The following is a 17,227-nucleotide window of genomic DNA, read 5'->3' on the forward strand; positions in this document are numbered from 1 at the left end:
TGAGAAGAAATGTGCACGTCAACGAACAATTGAGACCTGGACAAATATACTTGACTCTGTAAAGAATAATCTCAGCTAAAGCTCAACACACAAATAAAAAATCCATAAAGGCCAAAACATTCACAGTACATACACAACAACAAACAAAAATATATATTACACAATTGAAGTTGGATGTTTACATACACCTTAGCCAAATACATTTAAACTCAGTTTTTCACAATTCCTGACATTTAATCCTAGTAAGAATTCCCTGTTTTGGGTCAGTTAGGACATCACTTTATTTTAGAATGTGAAATGTCAGAATAATAGTAGAGAGAATGATTTATTTCAGCTTTTATTTATTTCATCACATTTCCAGTGGTCAGAAGTTTACATACACTCAATAGTATTTGGTAGCATTGCCTTTAAATTGTTTAACTTGGGTCAAACGTTTCGGGTAGCCTTCCACAAAGCTTCCCCAATAAGTTGGGTGAATTTTGGCCCATTCTCCGACAGAGCTGGTGTACGAGTTAGGTTTGTAGGGCTCCTTGCTCGCACACGCTTTTCAGTTCTGCCCACAAATGTTCTATGGGTTTGAGGTCAGGCTTTGTGATGGCCACTCCAATACCTTGACTTTGTTGTCCTTAGCCATTTTGCCACAACTTCGGAAGTATACTTGGGGTCATTGTCCATTTGGAAGACCCATTTGCGACCAAGCTTTAACTTCCTGACTGATGTCTTGAGATGTTTGTTCAATATATCATAATTTTCCTGCCTCATGATGCCATCTTTTTGTGAAGTGCACCAGTCTCCTGCAGCAAAGCACCCCCACAACATGATGCTGTGACCCCTGTGCTTCACGGTTGGAATGGTGTTCTTTGGCTTGCAAAGCCTCCCCTTTTTCCTCCAAACATACCGATGGTCATTATGGCCAAAACAGTTCTATTTTTCTTTCATCAGACCAGAGGACATTTCTCCAAAAAGTGCGATCTTTGTGTCACGATCTTTTCAAGATCGACCCAAAGCAGACCAGACAAGGAGCGGAAGGAAGGGAGTATTTATTTACAATTAAATGTGAAAAAGGTAGATAATCCAGATGGCGTAGCGGCAGCGGTGGTGAGTAGATGAAAGAAATAGAGTGAATCCAATTGTAGCAGAGATCCTCCTTCTTATGTCAACAGGCGGAATGGAGTGGAATGTCCAGGTGAGTAACTGAAGACAAAACACAAACGGAGGTAATTCAGGCAAGCATACATAAATGAAAAACAACAAAACAAATTCTATTCAAACTGGAGTCTTGGACTCAGAGCACAACATACTATCATGGCTAACGATCCGCAGGGAAGGAAGTCAGGTCAGAGCTTATTGAAGGGTAGAGATGATGATCAGGACAGTTAGCCAGATACTGACGGAAACAGGTGCGGGTGAAACCAATTCCCAATGAGCTAATTCCGCCGCAACCAGACAGGTGCTTCCAGGACACCTAAAACCACTCCAGGGACAGACACACAGGCAAACCCAGACTCCAGGAAGCGGGATTCCGTGACAGTACCCCCCCTCCGCACGAACGCCACCGGGCGGACTACCTGGGAGCGCCAGTGATGAGCGGGTGAAGTCACGAATTCAGGTCGTCAATCCATAATCGGGTCGCCGAGGAATCCAACTCCTCTCCTCGTGCGACCATATCCTTCCCAGTCCACTAGAAACTGGTACCCTCGACCCTCGCGTCTGGAGTCCATGATGCGGCGCAACCGTGTAGACCATGACCACCTACCGATCCATCCGAGGAGGAGAGACGGGAGGGAGGAGGCAACAGAGGACTGAGTTGAACCGGCTTAAGACAGGAGACAGTGAAAAGTGGATGCACTCTAAGTGTTGCAGGCAACTTGAGTCGAACCACCAAGATTTATGGATTCCTCTCCACTACAAACGACCAATTGAACTAGGTGAACAACTTCCTTGAACTCCGTCCGTAGAGAGAATCCCTTGTTAGCGCAACCAAAACTTATCTCCAACCGTATTAAGCGGGGCAGGAATACGCACGTTCGCCTGTATCTGATACCGGTCAGAAACTCTAAGGAGAGCCTCTCGCTGGCCCGATGCCAGGTCCGGTGGCAACGAGCGAATATGGGTCTTGGACAGAAGGAACGAGAGATCCCTCGCCTTGAAGAAGGAAAACAAAGAGGTTGGTATCCGTAAAGGCATTGGAAGGGGGACATCCCAGTGGAGATGAAGGACAGGTATTTATGGGGCTACTCAACCCAGGGTAATTGAGATGACCAAGAGGTAGGATCCAGAGGAGACAGAGACAACGCAGCGTGGACTCCATCTTCTGGTTGGCTCTCTCCGCTTGACATTAGATTCGTGGGTTGAAGATCCAGAAGTGAGACTGACTGTAGCTCCGAATAGCCCAAACAGAAGGATTTCCAGACAGCAGAGGTAAACTGAGGACCACGGTCAGACAACAATGTCACTGGGCAATCCGTGGAACCCTGAAAACCTCCCTGACCAGGATCTCGACGTCTCCGTAGCCGATGAAAGCTTGGAGAGAGGAAACCAAAATGAGCAAACTTGCTGAATTCTGTCCACAATGTCAGAATGACCGTGTTCCCAACAGAAGGGGCAATCCCGTGACAAATCCAGGGCCAGATGCGACCAAGGTCGCCGAGGGAATAGGTATGGGATTAAGAAGCCAGAGCTGGGCCGATTGGTACTTCTTGTTCTGGCACCAAACAGGACATGCGGCAACCAAACCTCCGGGTATTCTGTCTTCCCATGCAGGCCACCAAAACGTACTGCGCAGTAGTGCCATAGTCCGAGCAAACGCCAGGGTGGATCAGGCTATCTTGCTGGCGGTGGGACCACTGAAGAACAGCAGAACGGACCGACTCGGGTACGAACAACCGACCGGGTGGACCGTTACCGTGTGCCGGGCTGCGTCCGAAGGGCCCCGCCAATCAACATCCTCCTCTGATCCTCCATGTAACGCTCCACGAAAACATTCTGGGGAAGAATCGTCTTATTATCTGCCTCTCCTCTCCTCCGTCTTAGAAGAACATCCGGGACAGGGCGTCCGCCTTCCCGTTCTTAACCCAGGTCGGAATGTCAGGAAAAATTGAAGACGTCCCGAAGAAAACAAGGCCCACCTAGCCTGAACGGCGTTTGAGACGTTTAGCCGCGATTGTACGTAAGCCAGATTCTTGTGGTCAGTCCAGACCACAAACGTTGCTCCCTTTCCCTCCAACCAGTGCTCGCACTCCTCCAAGGCAAGCTTACACGAGAAGCTCCCGGTTACCCACATCGTAGGTTTCTTTCAGCTGGAGAAAGTGACCAGGATAGTAAATGGAGGATGTGAAGTTACCGTCAGTGGACTACGTGCGGGACAGGATGGGCCCCACACCCACATGCAGAAGCATCCACTTCCACATAACGACTGACGGGGAAGTGTCAGGTGAGAGAGAATCGGAGCTGTTGGGTGAATCGGCTCTTCAAGTCCAGAAGATGCGCGGTCTGCCTCAGGAGTCCAACTAACTTTTCTGCGTGCAAGACGCAGGGCAGTTGAAAGGTGCAGCCACCCGGCTGTAGTCACGGATAAAACCTCCGATAAAAATTCGCAAACCCAGGGATCTCTGGAGCTTGCAATCGAGTACCCGGGCTGCGACCCAATCCCGAACCGGCCGAACCTTCTCTTGGCCATCCTGACTCCTTCCCTGGATATGAGTACCCGAGGTAAGGACTGTATGGGCCGTGAAATACACTTCTCCGCCTCTCTACGAACAGACGGTTCTCCGAATAACCGCTGCAGGACCTTGCTGACATGCAAGAACGTGGCTAAAGAAAGCTCCTTGAGAAGATGAGGATATTCATCCAGTAAACGAACAGCAAAATCCAATCATATCTGAAACGTCATTCACCATACTTTGGAAACCGCCGGAGCGTTGGTCAGGTCAAACGATCACCTGATACTCAAAATGTTCCATCGGAGTATTGAACCCAGTCAACCACTCGTCTCCCTCCCTTGATCCGAACCAAAATGATAAGCATTACGTAAATCAAGCTTCGTAAAAAACCGCTAGGCACCCTTAAGGATCGAAAGCGAGGCTCATCAGGGCAGGGATACTTGTTCTTAACCGTAAATATCATTCAAAACCCCCGATAATCAATACCCTGGTCGAAGAGAGCCATCCTTCTTGTGTCACAAAAAAAGAAATCCTGCTCCCAAAGTATACGATGCCGAAGAGACCTGTAGCTAGAGACTCCTTGATGTAGGTTCTCTCCAAGGGCCTCACGTTCTGGTCGAGAGATAACTGTAATAACGTCCCTAAGCAGATCGAACAATTAATCGCCCACAATAAAGGTTCGGTGGGGAGGAAGGACATAGCCTTTGCTTTACTGAATTACCTCACCCAACTCGTGATATGTTTCTGCGAACGGCGACAAATCAGATGGAGCAGAGTCACTGATCCTGACTGGAAAAAGCAGTGAGAAACAGGCAGTGCCTAAGGCAGTTAGCATTGACACTCCAATCTCCAAACTAGTTGACCTTCCTGTTCACCCAATCAAACGGTGATTGTTTCCTTCAGCAGGGTAAACCAAGAACCAGAGAAACATGGGGCTGAGGACAAAATGAAGGAAAGAGATAACCTCTGAATGATTTCCCGACACCAACATCTTAACCGGTCAGTCCTCTAGTTCCGTCTCGCCAGACTACTGCCGTTTCAGATGGCTGCTTCAATTGGCTTCCGGCAAGCTTCCTTGGAAAGCCCCAGCTTATCCACCAAGTCGCATCCATTAAAGCGCCATCGGCACCTGAATCGATAAAAGCGTTCATGTCAAATACTCTGATCCTTATTCATAAGGGTCCAGGAAAACGGGGTGTCTGACAGATCCTTTAGAGATTTGAAACTGCTCGCTAAAATTCCTCCCAAAACTAGCGAGGCCGGGCATTTTAACGGCCCCTGTGACAAGCGGAGAGGTAATGTCCCGTCTACCACAGTAAAACAGACTATTGGTCTCACGTCTACTTGGCGCTCCTCCTTGTTAGCCCGTGTCGCCCACTTGCCATTTTCAGAATCTGGTGGCAAGACCCCCTCCACTAAGTCCCCGTGTGGACAATATATCACATACGTCCGGGTCACCTCCTGAACCGAAATGGTAACCGAGTTGCAATGATTTGGATGGGCCCCCAACTGCTTCTCCCTCCTTCTCTCTCGCGACTTATATCTACCCGATAGACAAAGCGACGCAAGCTTGTTCCAGTCACTAGGCTCGGATAAAGATATCAGCTCGTCCTAAATTCATCTGACAACCCCTTGTAAAAAAACCTGCGTTGTTTGGAAGGACTCCTCTCAATTCAAGCCACTCTCCATCAGCCATATGTCCAGCAAGAACTCAATATAAATCTTGACCACACTGGCGATCTCCTTGGCGAAGAGGGAGAAAGTCAAAAACGTTATAACTGCATTCCTACGCGCTCGGACTGGAAAGTATAAAAGCTTTTTCTTCATCTCTCCCGTATGAGAGCCTGATATGAAAGCCGTGCAAGTTCCCTGTTCGTTCCCAAACGTGAAAGCCATTCCAGAGCTCTTCACTCAACAGTTCAGATAACAAAGGCATCAGCCTTTCAAGTGGCTTAAGAATGGTGGACTGTAGATCAAACATAACCCACACTGCATAAGAATACGAACGGCAGTTTCCCAAATCCCCTTCTATTTATCACGTCGTGAGACCTTGGGCTTCACAATGAACACCGCTCAGAACGGCAGGTGAGATGGGATGAAAACGAGCGGTGGTGAAATAAATCGCCGGCAAACGTGAGCTGATCCTGGACGTTGTTCACAGCTAGCAGATAAGTTCTGGATTCGAATCGTCTTATCGTCGGCTGTGCGCGCGTATTGTGTTGTCCCAATGTGTCTTCCCCCTGGCTTGGTAATAGCATGGACAAACGGCAGTCGTCTGGTTCATATGCCGGATCGTTCTGTCACGATCTTTCAGAATCAACGAAGCGACCGAAAGTGCGTGGACGCAAGTTGAGTACTTTATTTACAATTAAATAGCTAAAAGTAGATATATCCAGCATGGTGTAGCGTGCCAGACGTGGTAAGAGTGAGAAGGAAATAGGTGATCCAAGTGTAGTAAGTGGCAGAATCCTCTGGTCAACCGCCGGAATGGAGTGAATGATCTAGTAACTGAAGACAAAACCAAACGGAGTTAATTCAAGGCAACAATACATAAATGAAAACAACAAAACAAATTCTATCCAACTGGAGTCTCGGTACTCAGCACAACAATACTATTCATGGCTAACGATCCGGCCAGGGAATGGAAGTCAGGTCAGAGTTTATGAAGGGTAGAGATGATGGATCAGGACAGGTGTGTCAGATTACTACGGGAACGGTGCGTGAAATCCCAATGAGCTAATTTCGCCCGGCAACCAGACAGGTGCTCAGGACACCTGAAACACACTCCAGACAGACACAAGAGCAAACCCAGACTCAGGAGCGGATTCGTTGACACTTTGTCCCCGTGTGCAGTTGCACACCGTAGTCTGGCCTTTTTTATGGCTGTTTTGGAGCAGTTGGCCTCTTCCTTGCTGAGCGGCCTTTCAGGGTTATTGTCAAATAGGACTCGTTTTACTGTGGATATCGATCATTTTGTACCTGTTTCCTCCAGCATCTTCCAAGGTCCTTTGCTGTTGTTCTGGGATAGATTTGCACTTTTCGCACTTAAGTACGTTCATGTCTGAGACAGAATGCAGTCTCTTCCTGAGCGGTATGACGGCTGCCGGTCCCATGTGTTCACACTTGCGTTGCTATTGTCTGTACAGATGATTGCTGGTACCTTCAGGCATTTGGGAAATTGCTCCCAAGGATGAACCAGACTTGTGGAGGTCTACATATTTTTTTCTGAGGTCTTGGCTGATTTCTTTTGATTTTCCCATGATGTCAAGCAAAGAGCACTGAGTTTGAAGGTAGGCCTTGAAATCACATTCACACTCCAATGATCATATGTCATTTAGCCTATCAGAAGCTTCTAAAGCCATGACATCATTTTTTGGAATTTTCCAAGCTGTTTAAAGGCACAGTCAACTTAGGTTTATGTAAAATTCGACCCACTGGAATTGTTGATACAGTGAATTATAATGTGAAATAATCTGTCTGTAATTACTTGTGTCATAGCACAATAGATGTCCTAACCGACTTACCAAAGCTATAGTTTGTTAACAGAAATTTTGTTTTGAGTTGAAAAACGATTTTTATGACTCCAACCTAAGTGTATGTAAACTTATTATATATATATATATATTATATATGTAATATACCTATTTTAATCTTTTTAACTTTCTCTGCTTTCAGGCCCACGGGAAGGGGTGGTATGGGGAGGGTTTTCTCTGGTGTGTGTGGGGGGTCTGGGGGGGGGGGGGGGGGGTGACTGACGAGCAACCCTAGTTCCGGAATGGGGCGTGGGGGGATGATAGAGACATGTTGGCTGGGTGGGGTTGGGAATGGATAGAGGATCTCTCTCCTGTGTCACGGCAGACTCATGTTGCATAGTCTAGACAATGCGTCTCTCCAGCCTTTCAGAGAACCGGCGCATTAGGTTAGCATTTGGCAGGTCAGCATCTATTCTGGTGGTGGTGATACTTCCCACACCGCCCCAGACCACACTGGGTTATTCTAATATTGGATGTTTCTCTCTCGCTCTCTCTCTCTCTCTCTCTCTCTCTCTCTCTCTCTCTCTCTCTGTCTCTGTCTCTGTCTCTGTCTCTGATTTACTTTGAGCCTCTTTACACTTACTAAACTTTGCGTAAAAATACATATACAAACTTGTGTACTTGCTACGTCTCGACCTCTACCTCTGGAGGTAGAACACGACGCTAGCCCGAGTTGCCCCCTTGAAGCAGGGCAGTGTAAACAGAAGTGTCTTGTTGAGCCAACACTCCTACAGTATAAATGGTAATAGCAGAGCAATGTTGAAATGTATAGACATTTTCCTCATATTTGAGACTTGTTTTATTGTTTTTAGCTGAAACTGCAGTATCAGCCTGCTACATTCTGAAATTGTCGCACTGAGCCACGTAAAACTACMGAAGCCCATCATACAAATAGGATATATTTTTTCATTTGTAACATTGTGTGGTGTTTTCCTGGMTCCCAGAGTTTTTCCTGATCTGGCTAACCTAACCAACTCCGGACCCTAGCTGTAGCGTATGACATAGTAATACATCACTGTTTTTTTTTAAACGGTTCTATATGGGCTATGATAGGACCAGATTKTTTTTCTAATCAGGACATACAGTATGTTGTTGTTTTTTACTAGTGGAAAAACTCCTGGCCCTAGGGAGAATGAAAACATTACAACCATTTACACAGACAAAGAGACAACAATTGCTATTGGACAATAAAACTAACAAGGCTGAGCTCGCTGTATGCAGAGTTGCATCTTGTAGGCCTTTGAATCTGTATATAAAAATATACTCAGAGTATGTTATCACTATTGTGTTGATTGATTCATTCCAGTCAATAATTCTGGATTAAAAAGGTCTCGGTAGCCAAGCCACCCGAACGAAGTGTGAATATAAACCACATTTAATCACATTCACATTTTCTCAGAACACAAATGMGCCTATTTTAGGCTATAAATACATAGCTTAGGCTATAAAAACATGACGTTACGTTTCCCCTTGCCGGGTCCAGATGGGATCAGAGTGCATAGGCTTCTCTAGGCTACTTGCAGCTGTGGTTGTTATCAGTAGATTACAGTTGATCAGACTGAAGCACAGACTAATTGTTCATGTTGACAAATATTTTTGGGTGGCGGGTATGGGCTTCTATATCAAACTGCTCTTCACAAATCTGCAGTGAATTAACTTATACTCACATTTCCAGCCACAATATGCTTATACCACATGTAATGATATTGATGAAAATGACGTCTGGTTTGTTGTAATGTTGTAAGGTAGGCCTACTGTAATATTCGTATGAGGGGGTTAATCGGCTAAAGTTACATGATGAAGACGTGCTGTTAGCAACTCTGTGCTTTTGTTTTGAAGTTAAAATGTAACGAGTGTAGCCTACAGACGAGAAAATAAACCCTTTAAATGTCTGCACATGCTTGTGAATTGTTGCATTATTCAAGAGTGTAATGTTATTGTATTATTCAATAGTGTAATATGTTTTGGACATTGTTTAATAGTTTGTGCTAACTGGCTAGCAGCTACTGTGCTATTTACATTCAATGCGAGCTGCGGACCAAGAATGTGGCATTGCCAGCCACAACAAAACGTAAGGCAAGGATGTAATGTGAATTGAAAGGTAGAATTCTCTTTTGCCATCCCGCTCCTCAGACTCTCCTTCATATCTCATAGTGGGAATAGGGATGCCTCTGTTCCCCTGTTGCTTTACACAGTCTCTCCCCCACACCTCATTCTGTAGGCCTATGATCTTATTTTGCACTTGTCTAATGAATCACTACCTCCAAGCTGCAGTTGTTCCCTCATTTGATCCTTTTCCAACTTGTGTGCACACTTCACATACTACAAGGTAGCATCAAAGTAGAGGCTTATATTGGAGTATGTACTATAAAATAGATTGTATTGTAAAAGGATTTGAAACAAGACAGTAGATTGTGTGTCACTGAGAACAGTTTGTTTTGCCTAGTTTTTCCTGGGGGGGGATTTCATAATAGAACTCTAAGTACATATTTGTAATATTCGTGCCTTGGGCATCACATGTTTCGTTTTCACATGTCTTTATGCAACCTGAATATGACAACTGCTGTAGAATATAATGAACACAGTTTACCTAACAGCAGATTGTTGGTTTTACCCATCCCACTGAAAGACAATATCTGCTCAGAGAGCATGTACTCCTGTCAAATGTTGAGACCTTAATTCTTAAACCAGTAAGTGTGCAACCCAATACGTTTAAGGACCGCTGCTTGTGTGATCGTTTTAAGACCTCAAATGACTTTTCATTAATAATCTTGTCCAACAACATTGTGTTTTTTCTCGCTACTGGCTGTGTTTGCTGATATCTTGTTTCAGATGTGCATATATGTTTGATTGATATGAAGATAAAGCTCAGTGAATGGCAGGATGTAGTGATCGTCTGTTGGGGGAATCATATAACATTACATCATAGTTCCTGTCATCCCATACTTATAATTTAGCTTGGACTGAGGATATCCTCTGTAATCATTGGATGGAAGCCACTTGTTAGATTGACTTTTAGCTGGAATTCTAGTTGTGCAAGGACAATTAATGACTCAAACTCACCCACATCATCTGTAGTGGGTGTTGTAAGGCACTTAATTTTTATAAAATGTTATTATGTATATACACTGAGTGTACATGATATAGACTGACCAGGTGAATCCAGGTGGAAGCTATGATCRGTTATTCATGTCACCTGTTAAATCCAATTCAATCAGTGTAGATGAAGGGGAGGAGACAATTGAAATAAGGATGTTAAGCCTTGAGACAATTGAGACATGGATTGTGTATGTGTGCAATTCAGAGCGTGAATGGACAAGACAAAACATTTAAGTGCCTTTGAACGGGGTATGGTAGTAGGTGCCAGGCGCACTGCTTTGTGTGTGTCAAGAACTGCAACGCTGCTGGGTTTTTCACGCTCAACAGTTTCCTGTGTGTATCAAGAATGGTCCACCACCCAAAGGACATCCAGCCAACTTGACACAACTGTGGGAAGCATTGAAGTCAACATTAGCCAGCATCCCTGTGGAATGCTTTCGACACCTTGTAGAGTCCACGCCTCAACGAATTTAGGCTGTTTTGAGGGCAAAATATTAGGACGGTGTTCTTAATGTTTTGTACACTCAGTGTTGAATTTCTATCATAAAGGTGGGCAGCAGCATATGGAAAAGTACTTGGTGAGAGTCATGTTGACACAAAGCTGAGGTTCAGAGGTCTTGTCTCAGGCTCTACAGACTGTAATGAGTGCCTGTCAGGTTAGCTGAAGTTTTGGCCATCCTCTCCCTTTACGGGCTGGCTGGGATATCAAAGGCCCCGCTGATAAACAAAATAAACTCCCAGCACTGCTTTCACCCTTTATTGTCCTGCCCGGTTTTAATGTCGGCCAGGTGCAGAGTTAAGCACAAACTCCAGCATTTTTTAAGCCGGCATGCAACGAGCAGAGCATCCATAGAAGCCTGCCTGTTGTTGGTATCACTCAGCTACAGAACATACCTGCTAAATAAAGCCATTGTTATTACATTTTATTTGGAGTACATACTGTATGTTAATGGAATGTAGTCCATTGGTTACTGTTCTCATGTAATATTCCTGTCCTTAAAGCCAATGCTTTAGAGTACTGTACAGTCTCTAATGTAGGTTGTAAGTACCCTGATATCAGTGCAGTATCCATATAGAGCTGAACTCTATAAACGTTGACACGCATGTACCAGCACATGAGACTCACCTCTGGAGAGTATAATGATAGTTGGTGGAAGTGGACAATCACCCCAAAGGAATGCAGAGGGGCCATAAAATGAAACCATTGGCTGGGAGTGATGTGAGGTCATTCTTATTGTTCACGTTTGGCAAGCCCTAGTCTCTCTGGCCAATTTTCACATCATTTTACAGGTACGGTATTGCCTTTATCAGCATTACTCTTTTATGTAGGACTTTTTAAACAGTAGTTTGAAGACACGTTTATGGAAGACTGAACTAGTGAAAAGTGAACTATAGTGCCCTCTAATATTTTGGAGGCAGAACTCCCCTATAACTGTTTGCCCAGGCATTATCTCAGCGGGCTAACACATTCTTGTGGCACGCAGATGACCCATGTTCAAACCCAGTCAAAAGTAATGTTTCTTTGCCTGTCTTAAGGTCATTGGTGGACTTTTGAAATTGATGGCTACTGCTTTCTATTGTCATAAAATGTGCTATTTTCAATGAGTAATCAATACCACACTATCAAGTAGGAACCATGGAAACGAGCGGCCTGCTCCTACTATCCATCAGATAGAGACTCTGCCTGGGTTTGGTTTTCTGCATCTTGTACCATTCACATAAGCCTGATGCTTTCCATCAATGGAATCATGTTTTCACGTTGTTTCCCCTGGAGTTGGGCATGCGACTAAAACGTTAACCTTTCTCCCTCTCCCCTATTCCCTKTCCCCTATTCCCTCTCCCCTATTCCCTCTCCCCTATTCCCTATCCCCTCTTCTTAGTATCTGTAGAGAGGAACTCTGCTGATCGCGTTGCAGTTTGGTCTAATTTATGTTCCACAGGTGCAGGTCTCATAAATACTCAAAGTGAACAAAGCCAAGTAATTCCATCCTGTGTCAACAAAAGCCAAAATACAGACACAAATCTAATCCATCCCAGCAGGGTTCCAGTCTGGATATGAAATATCAGTTGAAAAAACAAAGTTTTTCTCCTTTTCCATACATTGCCCCTGATTTCCATAAATGGTATGAGATAATATGAACACACTTCGTATATCTTATGCAAGTTCTCATGACTGGCAAGTTAAGAGGTCCTACAGAGGCTTGAAATTATAAAGGCTCCATTGCAAACTACAGTTCTATTTCAATTTTACAGCTCTTTTTTTGTATCCCTCACTGACCAACAGAATAGATTGCCTCTGGGGAACAGTGAGGAAAACTCTCACCTCACAGAAGACAGAGAAAATGCCGTCCATCGCACCAAAAGGAGCCAGCAGAATAAACGACTTGATTCAGGTATGGATTCTTTTTCAGAGCAATGATTTCATTACATTCAGAGAATGCCTTAAACTTTAATGTTCTAATTAATTTGATGGCTGGACGGATGGGTATACATCAAAGTTTTTCCTCCAGGGAAAAGTCTCATGTAATCAAGACAGCAGGGACAGAGCAGGCCTGAACCCTGTATGCTGCAAGGTTCATGGTCGGGGTGGTATTTCTTGTAACGCCAGCAATGTTTAGTTTTGTTTACAGAGGCTGGATCTGTGCACTTTGGGAGGGAAATGTTGTTCCCCACTTTTATGCTGTTGGTATGAAACCAGACCTTAAGTAATTATTTTTGCGGCCATTCTCCTGGTTTCTTGGTTTGACAGGGGTGAGCACTGGGTTTTTTGATGTGGTGTTCAATTCAAAGCCTGAGATGCATTGCATGTGTACATTTACAATGCAGTAATTAGTTTGGGCACTCTGTCATTAGAGAGGGTTTTAGTCTCTCTTCTCCCTCTCTCTCTCTCACTCACTCGCTCTCTCTCTCATTCCTCATTCCATTGTGGGCTACTGCTGCTTAGATATCAGTTGAAGTGAGTCTACATACCTTAGCTTCACACACATTAAGGTTGGAAAGATCCTGCCAGGATCAGGTTTGGCTAGTGAGGCAATGTTCCTTTCCTCTGATTACCTCCAGTAAGGCAAGGCTGAGGAGATGATTGACATGTGTTTTGAAAGCCGCCCCTTTCTGCTCTGAGGAATTATTTACATGTAAATGTGGTGCAGTTCCAATGTTGTGTTTTCAGTGGAGAGATACTATAGGGATGAAATGGTGCTGTGATCCCAGATGGAGAGCTGCTCTTTTGGCTTAATGCTGAAGATCTCCCCTTATGGACACTAATGATGTGTCTGTCACCAAGCACATTTAGGGAATAGGATATTCGGGGCTCTATTTTAACAAACTTAACGCAATGGTAAATCTAATCTAAGCGCAATAGTTCTGGAGGTATGTCAGAAATATTTTTTGCTATTTTCATAGCAGGGGCAGGTAGGTAGGTAGCCTAGCGGTTAAGAGCGTTGGACCTGTAACTGAAAGGTAACTGGTTTCAATCCCTGAGCTGACTATTTGAAAAATCTGTTGATGTGCCCTTGAGCAAGTTGCTCTGGATAAGAGCGTCTGCAAAATGTTTTWWWWWWAAATGTATATTTTCACTGGACTGAAATGACACCAGACTATCCATGTATGATCACACGGCTCAGGCTTAGGGCACTTCCGCCTACATCAAAACCAGACGAGATGCTCGTGCGGTGAGCAAACCTTCTGTGACACCTGATCTGTTTTGGTCTCTATCACCTTTGGTTTAAGAGACAAAGCAGGAAGAAGGGAGGGAACCCAACCCCTTCTGTGTTTTCTTCGTGTGGAGCTTAAGCAATGTATTGAGGGTGGCATTGATCATTACAAGCACAGAATGTTTGTGATTTTTCACCTGCACAAAGAGTGCGGGGTCACCGCTGTAACAGGTAGAAGTGGGATCGCTGGGATACATGCCCCTACACAGATGGCTGCTGCTGTTGAAAGGAAAAGCTTCATGTTCACCTGTCGTTCCTACTCATTATCATCACCTACATGTGTCACTGAATTTAATCACAGAGATGTATTCACACCGCAAAGCCCATCTGTCTTCACTTCACAGTCAAATGTCATCAAGGCTAACATCATTTTTTATTCCAAGGTGTTTATTCATTCTTTCTGGAGTGTACAGTTTGTGGTTGCATTGGAAATGGATTGTGAGAGTGAGTCATGAGCCTGGAGTCCTTGTATGCTCTGTGTACCATAATGTAAACTGAAACACTCAGCATGAGGACTGTCAGAATAACATATGTAGACATTCCGTTAGTCTTCAGAATATGTCCGTTTTATGCCCTGGATATGCCTCCTCTCTGTCTCACTGCAAAGTGGAGTTGTCAGTTTTATAGGGGATATCTTTAAACACAGACAGATCTGAGGGCCGAGACTGCAGTGTTACTAAATCAGAGGCCTATTACGTCAAATAATTGTCTGTTTTGTTGCGAAGTCCTCTCTCATAGTTATACTGTTATATATCACTGCTGTATGTGGTTCATCACAGTACACCTCTAATATAACTGCCAACTTGGTTTGGTCCTCTGCACATACAGTATTTCATGTGTGGAGAATATATTGTACTTTTCCTTCAGAAAGTATTCATACCCCTTGACTTATTCCACATTTTGTTGTCTTACACCCTGAATTCAAAATGGATTCAATAGATTTTTTTTCTCACCCATCTACACGCAATACCCCATAATGACAAAGTGAAAACCTGTTTTTAGAAATTTTTGCAAATGTATTGAAAATGAAATACAGAAATATCTCATTTACATTCACACCCCTGAGTCAATACATGTTAGAAGCACCTTTGGCAGCGATTACAGCCGTGACTCTTTCTGGGTAAGTCTCTTAAGAGCTTTCCACACCTGGATTGTGCAACATTTGTCCATAATCTTTTTCTAAATTCTTCAAGCTCTATCAAATTGGTCTTTGATCATTGCTAGACAACCATTTTCAGGTTTTGCCATAGATTTTCAAACCAATTTAAGTCAAAACTGTAACTCAGTCACTCAGGAACATTCACTGCCTTCTTGGTAAGCAACTCCAGTGTTGATTTGGCCTTGTGTTTTAGGTTATTGTCCTGCTGAAAGCTGAATTAATCTCCCAGTGTCTGGTGGAAAGTAGACTGAAACAGGTTTTCCTCTAGGATATTGCCGGTCTTAGCTCCATTCCGTTTCTTTTTTAATGTGTTGTATTGGATTTGCCCCAAACATAACACTTTGTATTCCGAACGGAAAGGTCATTTTTTTGCCAATTTTTGCAGTTTTACTTGAATGTTTTATTGCAAACAGAATGCATGTTTTGGAATATTTGTATTCTGTACAGGCTTTCTTCTTTTCACTTTTGAGTGTATCCCAATGTGTTTGTTTGACACATCCCAGGTTAGTATTGTGGAGTAACTGCAATGTTGTTGATCCATCCTCATTTTTCTCCTATCACAGCCATTAAACTATTTTTAAAGTCACCATTGGCCTTATGGAAAAATCCCTGAGTAATTTCCTTCCTCTCCAGTAACTGAGTCTGTATCTTTGAAGTGACTGGGTGTATTGATACACCATCCAAAGTMTAATTAATAACTTCACTATGCTCAAAGGGATATTCAATGTATTTTTTTTACCCATCTACTGTACCAATAGGTGCCTTTCTTTTCTTTGGTCTTTGTGGTTGAATCTGTGTTTGAAATTCACTGCTCGACTGAGGGACCTTACAGATAACTATATGTTTGGGGTACAGAGATGTGTGGGGTACAGGTAGTCATTCAAAAATCATGTTAAACACTATTATTGCACACAAAGTGAGTCACCATAACAAAGGGGTTGAATACTTATTGACTCAAGACATTTCAGCTTTTCATTTTTTATGAATTCTATTCATCAAAAATCATAATTCCACTTTAACATTATGGGGTATTATCTGTAGGCCAGTGACAAAAAATCTCAACGCACTAAATCCATTTTAAATTCAGGCTGTAACACAACAAAATGTGGAAAAAGTCAAGGGGTGTGTATACTTTCTGAAGGCACTGTACCTCACAAATCCACCAAGGTCAATTACTTGCCTGAGGCAGGCTGAAAATACAATAAAGCAGCTTAATGTAATCTTCGGTCTCCCAGTGTCATTTGAAACACTGCTGTGTAATGGCCCGCAACCGATCAGCCCTCCTACTGTGAGACCTGTCCAAATTGCAATAATGAAGCTGCTGGCTAACTTCACTCTTTTTAAATAAAATTAGCCAGAGAGATGACAGATTGACCCATTGGCTCATCTCCTTGTTCTCCCCCTCCCCTCTCTGCTTGTATTAGGTTCCCCGGGGCACCCATGTACTCTGACAGCATTACATGACAAGGCCTTTGACAGGACTGGGAGCACCAACTCACTACATTAGATAATGCTGTTTTTCCCCTTTGCATGGAGCAGGGGAGAGCAGAGCTAATTTTAAGATGTGGCCATTGGCTGACTCATTGTCTTCAATAACAGCCATTTAAAGATAATTTGATTTCAACTTAATATCCATTACATTTCTTGGACATTACTTTAACGGATCAAGCAGCCCCGGTCAAAAGGTCTTTCCAAATTAGGCAACAAGACAGACGATGTTATCGAACAAGCTGAGTATAGATTTATTAATTAATAGATATAATAAGAATTTGGGGGGTGCTTATAGTTGTATGTAATAGAATGTAGTTTTTTTGCATATCCCAACTCCCCCTGAGACACCTGCAGGGAGTGAGGTCACAGTTGTACAGCACCCCTGGAGCAATTAGGATTAAGGACTATGCTTAAGGTTACAATGTTAGATTATTTTTTACCTTGTCCAGTATTTGAACCAGCAACCTTGTGGTTACTAGCCCAACYCTCTAACTTTGAGGCTACCTGGATATGTGAGTTTAGCTCTACATTATAAACATATTCAATTAAGACTGAGCTTTAAAGCAAAGA

At 43.6% G+C, this 17,227-nt stretch overlaps 1 protein-coding gene across 3 annotated transcripts in view; it reads left to right on the top strand.

Moving 5' to 3' along the window:
* The window catches only part of LOC111950089 (ectodysplasin-A), a 78,687-nt gene that overhangs the window by 43,487 nt on the left and 17,973 nt on the right, over positions 1-17,227 (top strand). For all 3 annotated transcript variants that reach the window (XM_023967438.2, XM_023967440.2, XM_023967439.2), the window contains exon 2: positions 12,579-12,687. In XM_023967438.2, coding sequence (XP_023823206.1) covers positions 12,579-12,687 — 109 coding nt within the window. The remainder of the gene's footprint in view (positions 1-12,578; positions 12,688-17,227) is intronic.

Source organism: Salvelinus sp. IW2-2015, linkage group LG23, assembly GCF_002910315.2.
Source record: "Salvelinus sp. IW2-2015 linkage group LG23, ASM291031v2, whole genome shotgun sequence".
Classification (NCBI taxonomy): Eukaryota; Metazoa; Chordata; class Actinopteri; order Salmoniformes; family Salmonidae; genus Salvelinus; species Salvelinus sp. IW2-2015.